The 10,128-nt window shown below is 51.1% G+C and overlaps 2 protein-coding genes across 2 annotated transcripts in view; one reads left to right on the forward strand and one right to left on the reverse strand.

Annotated features, from left to right (window-relative positions):
• DACRYDRAFT_19695 (uncharacterized protein) overlaps nucleotides 1-8,126 on the forward strand; it is a 21,121-nt gene extending 12,995 nt beyond the window's left edge. The window contains exons 3-6 of the mRNA XM_040771620.1: nucleotides 7,285-7,531; nucleotides 7,582-7,701; nucleotides 7,751-7,870; nucleotides 7,919-8,126. Of these exons, the coding sequence (XP_040633516.1) occupies nucleotides 7,295-7,531; nucleotides 7,582-7,701; nucleotides 7,751-7,870; nucleotides 7,919-8,089 (648 nt within the window). The 5' untranslated portion in view covers nucleotides 7,285-7,294 and the 3' untranslated portion in view covers nucleotides 8,090-8,126. The remainder of the gene's footprint in view (nucleotides 1-7,284; nucleotides 7,532-7,581; nucleotides 7,702-7,750; nucleotides 7,871-7,918) is intronic.
• A 195-nt stretch (nucleotides 8,127-8,321) lies between these two features.
• DACRYDRAFT_113285 (uncharacterized protein) lies at nucleotides 8,322-9,371 on the reverse strand (the record flags this gene model as incomplete). Its single annotated transcript, XM_040769603.1, has 2 exons — nucleotides 8,322-8,982; nucleotides 9,210-9,371. 2 exons carry the CDS (start codon nucleotides 9,369-9,371, stop codon nucleotides 8,350-8,352), a joined length of 795 nt encoding a protein of 264 aa, XP_040633583.1. The 3' UTR covers nucleotides 8,322-8,349.
• Between the last annotated feature and the right edge of the window lie 757 nt (nucleotides 9,372-10,128).

The following is a 10,128-nucleotide window of genomic DNA, read 5'->3' on the forward strand; positions in this document are numbered from 1 at the left end:
GATGTTGGTCCCCATGGTAATGGCTGTCATGACTCTGGTTTCCATGACTATTGTCACCATAGGTAGTGGTGTCATAGTTACTATTGGGTTGGAGATTAGACACAGGGGCTGTAGGCTGATTACTCCAGGAAGCTGTCATAAGCTGTTGGAGCTGCTGAGTCAGCTCTAGGACCTGTGCTTGAAGAATAGAAATGGGATCAGGGAATTCTTCTGCTTGTTCCATAATGGTGGATATGGAATAAGGCAGGTGTTGGGTGTGTGTGGTAAGAGTAAAGGCAGGTAAGAGTAGAGGTGGAGTGGTGAAGCAGAGGTTGTCACTTGGAGACTTGGTCTTCTGTTAGGGCAACACAGGCTGACTAAGTCTGCTCACCTAAGAGTGCCAAGAGTCTAAGCAGGCAACAAGGAAGTGGAGTAGACCTGATGACTAAGACCTATCTACAGTATAGGTATCTGTGGATGATCCTAAGAGACCAAGTCTGAAGAGACAGTCCCAGGCAGAGTAGGCCTTATATTTATACCTCTGTGGTGGAACCTGCTAGAACATCTTGCTTACTCAGCCTAGTCAGGTGATCAGGTCATATGACCAAGGATGAGGTCATATGAGGTCATGCACAGCCATGCACAGCAGGTCACCTGACCATCCAATCCTTCCAGCAGGTTCCAGCACATGCCAAGGTATACCAGCTACTTCCATGTCATAAAGGCTTAGTCATGTCTCTTGACCAACCAATGAGCTGGTGCCCTGACACACAGCATGCTGGGCATCTTCTAGTGCTGCTGGATTGGCTTCAAGTTCAGCTTGCTTTTCAAGAACTGCCGTGTGAAAATTGGAATTGACAAGAGAAAAGGGCTTGTCTGCATGATGATTCAGCCTGTGAGCAAGAAAGCACAGTTCTAGATGCACGCTGCTTGCAGTACTTCTCAGCAAGGATATGGCTTGCAGCATTTGTTGCACTGACACCTTCATTCCTCTTTTCAAAATGATGCACTCAAAAGGTAGCATGTAGCATGTGTTTCTTCAAGTGTAGCTCATCTGTGAGAGCATTGAGTTCATCATGTAGTGTGTCCTTGACTTCTTGAACATGCTGTCAGGCTATCATGTGTTTCCCTCTGTTTGCTGTGGTGACAGTGTTGCAATGATGCCATGCTTTCACTGCCAGAGAAGTCCGAGCCATCAGGATTTGTGGTAGCTAGACAAATATGAGTAATGGCAAGAGAGGCAAGGTCGGTTCTCAGGAAATGCAGTACATCACATACCATGTGCAGCTGGCACATGAGGGCTTGAGCCACACGTCATGAGTCAAGTAAACATATTTGATTTGCATCACAAGCACGCTCCAAAGTACAAGATGAATGTCATGTATCTACTTGAACCTTTTTGGAACACATGAATGTTGAATACAGAGACATACATGAGAATTGAGAATTGAGAGACAAGAAATGTGAGCTCATCCTGCCCACCCTTGAATAGCATGAGAAATGAGAGAAAGAAAGAAAAATTAATGTCCACCTGCCCACCTGTTTTCTTGATTACATGACACTCACCAGACATGAGTCCTTCATGACATTGAGGTCATTGATGAAGTTCTTGAAATCCTTGAGACCATGACCCAGGAGATGCTGCACAATCTTGGCCACACGGTTGTGCCACATGCATGAGGGGTCCCACTGGTAGATGTCCTTGAGCTCATCCTGCAAATGTGGCTAGTGGATGAGCCAATGTTTGTGAGCATGGAAGGCCTGACATTGAGCTCTTCCTCCATGCTCACCTCAGGAGGAGAGGGAGGGTGTGAGGGCACACCACAATAACAAGGCTGCCAGGGGTAGATGAGTATAGCAGAGTATAGCAAGAGTGTAGCTGAGTATGGCAGGAGGGTGGGATAGTGGAGGTAACTGGTGTATTCAACTGAGTGCCTGAGTTCCTTATGGTGGGGGATTCCTCAAAGACCAGATCTGAGGAGAAAGAGGCCCTAAAGGCTCCATATAAATACTCCCATGGCATAAGGCTGATGAGTCTTAGTAGGAACAGCTGCCTAGGAGTAAGCATGGGTACAGGCATCATGGAACACCATGGAACAGAGGTAGGAAAAGCCAGAGGTGGTAGGAACCACCATGGAACAGCATGGAACACATGCAGGGCCACAAAGCTGTGTGCAGTGGAAATCCACACAGCACCCATGCCACAACCCATGATGCAACCCTGCACAGGCCTCATGGATCACTTTGAGAAGGCCTGGAAGCAAGGAGAAGCAGGGATAGAACATGTGATAAGGGGTACAAGACCCCAAAACAGTGCATTCCCTGACAGTATGCCAGCAAGCACTTTGTATTGCTCTGAGTCAGACAATGGACAAGTGTCCTCAGTGCACATGAGAGTTCAACAGATTGGGCTCACCAATATTGCATGCTGTTCAAGTGGCATGCTGCTCAGCCAGAGTACTTCAAGGCTTGCCTTTTGCTTTAGTGTCAGCCTGTGGCACAATTGACACTTGCACTCCACAAGATGTTGAGCTGGGTGCAAAGCGTGCTGGTGGCAAACCACTGAGTGTCAAGGGCATTGCTTGCATCCTAGTACATGGAGAACTAGCACATTACAGTAATTGTTATTCTTGCATGTCATGATGAGCATCCCATGCTGCTATCATGTGGATGGGAAAGAAATTTGGGGAAAGGGTCCATAAATGTGAAATCCAGCTGGATGTCACAGGATTCAGGGGTCCTGGTGATGGAATGCAAATTTGCAACAGGGACTGGCCCTGCCCCCATCATAAATATTTGGCCTTACAGGTGAGGCTCAGGTGGGGCAAATTCCAATGACCCAAACAAGTAACCAAATCAGGAAAGTAAAGTAGTGGCTGTGATAATAGAAGCATGTGCTTCTACCAACAACTTGTTTTTCCAAATAATTGCTGTTAAAATAGACTTTTTTTTTTCAAAATAGGTGGTGAAAATCCATGATTATTTATACAAGGCATCATGCAAAATTAATTTAAATACTGTAATATAACTAATTGAAAATGAAACACAACTTGTAAGTTATTGTCGGAACATGCTTTATAAAATAACATGAATTAGAGACCAGACCCAGTAGCACCTCTTGAACTCCAACCACCACCTTCCTTCCTTGGAAGGTCCCTGGTTGCTTAGGGCAGGCCTTGGGGTCATATCGGGGATTTGCCCCCGGGCAATCATCATAGGCAAGATACCCCCGAAAGGGGTCATCCGAGGAATATTTACCTAGTCGCCTGTGCCCGGTCCTAACCGACTTAGATAATCTAAAGCGCGCTGAAACGTTTTCAGGAGGCGCAGTCCCATCTCCAGTACTTGAGTTTCTGGGAAATTTCATTCTTCGTCCAAGGCACTGAACCGGAGGCACGTTCGGCACCATCTCGATCAGGGCGAGGTGGGGTCAAGGCCTGCTCCATCGAATGTTTCTCTGGCCTGAAAACCCCGAGACATCGGGAGCTTTCGTCCAGATGAGATTCATGCCACTATTTTCGTTCGCTCCTCGAGCGTTTGGACTACCTTGCCTCAGAGCAAAACTTGCATCCTGGCGTCTGTTTCATACTCTCTACCCGCATCTCTTTTTTTTTTGCTTTTCAGCGGCTGCATATGTGCATCGAGATTACAAGACGGCTGTGGCCCAGGTCAGGTCCGATCATTGTCCTTGTCATTGGTCATGATGAGGTCAATCACCCGTTTTTCAATCCATTCAGAACCGGTCCAGGTCGGTCAAAAACGGTCCGGGTACAGCGTTCTCATATCATGTCTCCTCGAGGACAATCTCAGCTTCTCGTGCCTCAGAATCTTCCTCTCCGATCGCTGCATACGTGGGATTTGTTGACAATAGACATCTGTGATAAACTGCAGGGCTTCGAAACGAGTGGAATCAAGTCGATCTCGAGTCCGTGCATCTCTCTCACGGTACGGGTGTCAAGGTTTTCCGCTTCATTAATGTTGCTCATGTGTTTGGAAGGTTCATCAACTCCCATATGTCTCTGTGGAGCTGCTGGCCGTTGCGCACGGTATGGGTGCAATACGTTCACTACCACGACATCTCAATGTGACCAGTCATGGCCGGTTCTTCGCGGTCATCATCTCCCAGGTTGCTCTGGTCATGGCCATGCAACTTAACTGTGACCGAACCGGATGACCGAGGTCTTCATGGTCCTGTCATGACCGCGAGCCATCCTTAATTGAGATGCGCCTCAGCAAATCTCAAGGCTGATGTTGAAGATGTATTATTGCCCATGAGTGGTATTTCTGTCCTCCGCGTGGGACCGAGACCTCGTCTATCCCCCGGTAAACCTCAGACAGGGGCATACATCGTCTCTCGGGGTTCATTCATCTGCGATGATCGCCCAGGAGGCATGGTGTCCTGTAGGAAATCACTTTCTGATTGCCTTTCTGGGATCGCTTAGGCATCGCCGGCTCCTTTCTATGGCTAGGTGGGGGCTCGATGCACGCTCGCCGGATGTCTGTATAGACAACTGTTGAGTGAAGAGGCAGCTCAGAGGCATATATAAACCTGCCTGAACAGCACCAGCTCTCATCCAACAAGTCCCCTCTTGCTACCAAGGTCAGCAGCACCCAACGATCTCAACCTCGACGATCCATCATGCAGTTCCTTCGCACCCTGCTCCCCTTCATGGCCGCATCTTTCGCCGTCGCTGGTGTCCTCCCCATGGACCATGCCGGCCTCGTAGCTAAGGACCTTGCCCGGCGCCAGGGAGTCGATCCCTCGGTGATCGTTGCACTCATCGAGGGGCTCACGGCCCAGGCGAACAGTGTCGAACAGACGATCGAGACGGCTTCGGGCCTCACCACCTCCGCCCAGGTGTCGGCTCTCTCTCAGGTGACTCTCCCCCCACGCGCATACGTATGTCACTTGACCACGTTGCAAGAACATCACCTCCTCTCTCAATACGATAAGCACGGAGGTGGACGAGGCCGTCGGGGCGTCGACCGGTGTCGTCTTCAGCGACCCAGGCTGCACGGAGATCGGTGACGCATTGAACGGGGTAAAGATCTTCCTCTTCTGAGGACTGTACGCTGAACCCCGAGCAATAGTTCGCAGTCGCGCTCCACAACACGTTCCAGGCACTCATTGCCCAGGCTCCCGTATTCGTGCTCTTCAGCAGCGCCGCCCCGATCGAACAAGAGTTGGAAGTGATCCTACCTTCGATCGATGTGAGTATCTTCTTCGTGTTCGACATTACGTCGCCTCACAGCTCGCTAGACATTGGGAAACGTGGCACTCCAGGCGCTTCCCTGCCAGGCTCAAATGGTCAAGGAAGGCCAGGAACTGCTCGACAGCGACATTAGCAGCGCGATCGCCGCGCTCGCTTAGAACTGCTTTCTTGACTTGCTATGCTTGCCCGAGGAGACCGCCGACGGAGGTAATGCGGTTTGAGGCACGGGCGTATAGTATGAGAATAGCCTCCTGGTGCACTCTGCTTCCTTCATGTTCTGGTTTTGTTGAGATCGAATAAATTGAACTACAGCGCGCGTCCATCCAGACCGCTGCTGTATATGCATTTTCCATATGCTTGTATAACACCAGCTCAAGCCCAGTCGTCGGAAACCTGGTCGAGTGTGCGAGGTAGGTTTGGGGAAGCTTGACGCTGAGAGGAGAGAGAGCAGCATCGGTAACGATGAGACGCGTACGATCAGCGGGTTGTCAACTCGCTGCGAAGCCGTAGACAGTTTCTGTTGGGAGAGTGATAAGAATCTGCTTATCGAACAGATCGTGCATCGCTTCCTACCTATGGAGACGCACCCCCATCCCCAGTAATTGCCTTTCTGGGGAATCTGATTTCTCGTCCCAGAAGCTCGTTTGGAGGCATGTTCGGTCCTTCCCCATGTCCGAGATATCGGGAGCTTTCGTCCAGATGAGACTCGTGCCACTATCCTTGTTCGCTCCTCGAGGATCTAATCTGGGCTACCACGTTCCACGTATTCTTCAGATTCTGTACTTGTGTTCCTTTTTTTTATATTTTTTTTAGCTTTTCAGTGGCTGCAAACCTGCATCGAGAGTAGAGAGGGCCGTGATCCAGTCAGGACCGGTCAGGTCATGGTCACGGTCACGATCTGATCAATAACCGGTTTTTGACCGAGTCAGAACCGGTCCATGTATAGCATTGTCATATCATGTCTCACAATCTCAGCATCTCATGCCTCAGAGACTTCCTCTGTAAGAGTCCGGGACTCTCTAAAACCGGGCGCCTTGCCCACGCACAACCCGTAGGCTAGATCCATGTGTATATTGATGAGCGCTATGTGATGGTAAGGACAAGAGCTACCTACGGGTACAAAACCAGGGACTATATAGTGTGGGTCTTTAGGGCCGGCCAGATCACGCCGACCCCTTTCATCCTCCCACATCTCTGCATCAAGCTGCCTATGTCGGAACTCTCCTTACTGCGTACTTGAGCGTTGTTGACTATAGGAAGCTTTGATAAACTGCAAGGCTTTGACACGAGTGGAGCCAAGTCGGTTTCTAGTCCGCGCATCTCTCTGGCGGCACGGGTGTCAAGGTTCTCCGCTCCATTGTCGCTCATGTGCTTCGAAGGTTCCTCAACTCCCATAAATGTCTTTGTGCCGGAGCTAGCAGAATTTGCGCACGGAGGTAATCAATGGATGCAATACCTTCACTGCCATAACCACCTCATGACCAGTCATGGCTGGTTCTTCGCGATCACCAACTCCCAGCTTGCTCCTGTCATCGAACCGGATGACCGCGGTCTTCGTGGTCCGATCATGACCGCGAGTCATCCCTAATCGAGATGTGCCCCAGCAAGTGTCAAGGCTGATGTTGAAGACGTATTGCCCATAAGTGCTCTTTCTGTCCTCCGAGCAAGGGGGGGTCCCACGTGTGCCCCCTGCTAAACCTCGTCAGCTGACATGCAGGCAGGGGCGTGCCTCAGCGTAGCGAGGGACATCTCTTGGCGAAGAGACGAAGGAGATGTGGCCTGACTATAAGCGACCTAGGCAAGTGTCTCGGGGTTCATGAACCTACGGTGATCATCCGAGAAGCATGGCGTTCTGCAGGGAATCACTTTTTGACCGCCCTTTTCGGATGGAAAGTTGCTTGATATGGCTAGATAGCGCCGATGCGCGGACAAATGCACCGCCGCTATACTGTTCCCGAATCTCGATACAGACAACTGTGAAGCAAAGAGCAGCTCAGACGCATACATAAAGCTGTCTGAACAGCAACAGCTCTCTCATCCAACAACTCCCCTCTTTCTACCACGGTCTGCAGCACCAAACAACACCACCTCGACATTCCATCATGCACTTCCTTCACACCCTCCTCCCCTTCATGCCCGTATCTTTCGCCGCCGCTGCTGTCCTCCCCTTCGACCATACCAACCTCGTAGCTAAGGATGTCTTCGGGAGACAGACACTCACTGCCTCGATGGTCGTTGCGAACATCCAGACGGTCACGACCCTGTCGTACAGTCTTAAACTGACGATCAACTCGGCTGCGAGTGTCAACTCCTACACCGAGGTGTTCACTCTCGCTCAGGTGACTCTTCTTCCCATGCGCATACATCTGTCAGTTGAACACATTTACAGAACATCGCGTCTGATTTCGATGGGATATGCACGGCGTTGACCATGGATGTTACGGCTATGAACGGTGTCACCTTCACCGACGCAACATCCTGCCAGACGATCGGCAACGCTTTGACCCAGGTCAGCGCCTTTCTCTTCTCATGACCATCCGCTGAACCGAGGGAAGTAGTTCGTGATGGTGCACCACGACGTGCTCCAGGCACTCATCTTCCAGTCTCCCGTATTCACGAACTGGGGATGCGCCGCCCCGATCCTAGCAGTGTTGGAAACGCTCGAAACAGAAATCGATGTGAGCATCTTCTCCTTCTACCTGACATGAACTCACGGCTCCCGCAAGTCATTCGCGTACGCCGCGATCCAGATGCTTCCCTCCCAGACCCTCGCTATCCAGCAAGGCCAGAATATGCTCGACAACGATTGTAGCAGCGCGAAGACCAAGTTCAGCCTGACCTGCCTCCTTGGCCTATGCTTGCCCGAGGAGACCGCCGATGGAGGTGATGCGGTCTGAGGCACGGGCGTATAGTATGAGATTAGCCTGCTGTGCTGTTTCCCCCATGAACTCTGTTTCTTTCGTCCTATGCTTTGCTGAGCTCAATTGAATCAAATTACAGCGCGTGTCCATCGAGACCGCTGCTGTACATGCGTTTTCCATATACTTGTGTAACGCCAGCTGAAGCCCCGTCGTCAGAAACACGGCTCCGATTCGCCGAAAGTCATGATCGTACCATGGTTGCATTGATGTACATTGTCACGTGTTTCCACATCACTCTATCCCCATATATATCTTACTTCCCCCGCCGCCTTCCTCAGCCTGTTCATCACCGCCAACCCTTCTCTGTCCTCCTCCACCCCTTCTACAAGGATGACATCCACTCCCTCCGCATCGAGCGTTAACAGGCCATCAAACAGCCTATGCGCAGCCTCAGAAGGCTCGTTCCGATTGCCCAGGGAGTACCGGTGCGTGTGGTAGTGCGTCGTTATACATGCCAACGTGATCGGCGAGTTGGAGAAAGCGAGTACGCCAACTCTGAAATCTTCCTGCTGGGGCGACAGCTCATCGAGGATATCGTGTATCGTTTCTGCCTTCTTCCCTTCGGGCGGCGGAGTCCGGAGCAGGAGCACGACAGGAGTGGTGGGCGAATAGTGTCGGTACTTCATCCCCGGCGTCGTGGGCACATGCTCGATCTCCGGATCTTCATAATCCCGTTTGTGGACGAGGACCTTCGTCCCCGGGCCCAGGACTCGCTGGAGCTCCTCGACAGTCAGTCCACCTGGACGGAGGACCTTTATCACTCCTGGTGAAGGTAGCCCGTCCACGACGGTAGACTCGACACCGACGTCGCACGCGCCTCCGTCCAGTATAAGCCGGATCTTGCCCCCAATGGCGGCCAGAGGCGTTCGCTGATGGTGCTGTTAGTGGAGTGTGTGAGAGAGAAATGACTGCCCGGGCGATGGGATGCGAGGGCATCCGGATCGGTACCGTTGGTTGATTCGCTGTGCAGATTCGGGGATCTTGGATGTTGGGAAGAGAATGAGCGGGCCCGGCCACAATGTCCTGATCAGGTTTGGGGGATCTTGAATGAGGCTGGGAGGAGAGAGTACAGCATCGGTAATGATGAGACGTGTACGATCTGCGAGTTGTCAGCTGGCCGGCCTTTAGCGCTGAATATTCCCGCCACGGGCTCGGCATCCAACGCGTTCGCTGCCAATCCATAAATGATTTCTATTGGGACAGCGATGGGAAGTTGCCTGTCGAGCAGATCGTGCATCGCTTCCTGCAGAGGGGCCATACCGGCGTCTCAGTGTATTTAGATTATCTGAAGTCCATCAAGGCGGTGTTTTGGGGATATTCAAGCCGGCTGGAACGAGGTGGGAATTGTGACATACCCACTTGTCCACACCTCTGGGCAGCGAGGTTCGGATGCTGACCGCCAGTTGTACAGGGAAAAGTGCTTGTATGACACATGTTTCTGTGACGCCAGAATCAGGATGTATCCGTAAAAATGGCAGATGCTATGTAGTGCTATATGACATCTATAGGGGTCCTAGCACCTGTCACTTTGTAGCCTTATAGAGTCTGCCAATGGTCAATGGCACTGCCAGGGTCTGCTCATAGCACCCATAGCTTCTGTAGCACTCATAGGGACCCTGTGCTATTGTACCCGTGTGGTTTTTATGGATGAAGGGACATGTAGTACTTACCATATACAGTAACACTATCTCTTAGGGTAATCAGATTATCTGATGGACTCACACATAGTGGGTGGCTGTAGGTGTTAGGGCAACACAGGCTGACTAAGTCTGCTCACCTAAGAGTGCCAAGAGTCTAAGCAGGCAACAAGGAAGTGGAGTAGACCTGATGACTAAGACCTATCTACAGTATAGGTACCTGTGGATGATCCTAAGAGACCAAGTCTGAAGAGACAGTCCCAGGCAGAGTAGGCCTTATATTTATACCTCTGTGGTGGAACCTGCTAGAACATCTTGCTTACTCAGCCTAGTCAGGTGATCAGGTCATATGACCAAGGATGAGGTCATATGAGGTCA

The sequence above is a fragment of the Dacryopinax primogenitus genome (assembly GCF_000292625.1).
Source record: "Dacryopinax primogenitus strain DJM-731 SS1 chromosome Unknown DACRYscaffold_1, whole genome shotgun sequence".
NCBI lineage: Eukaryota > Fungi > Basidiomycota > Dacrymycetes > Dacrymycetales > Dacrymycetaceae > Dacryopinax > Dacryopinax primogenitus.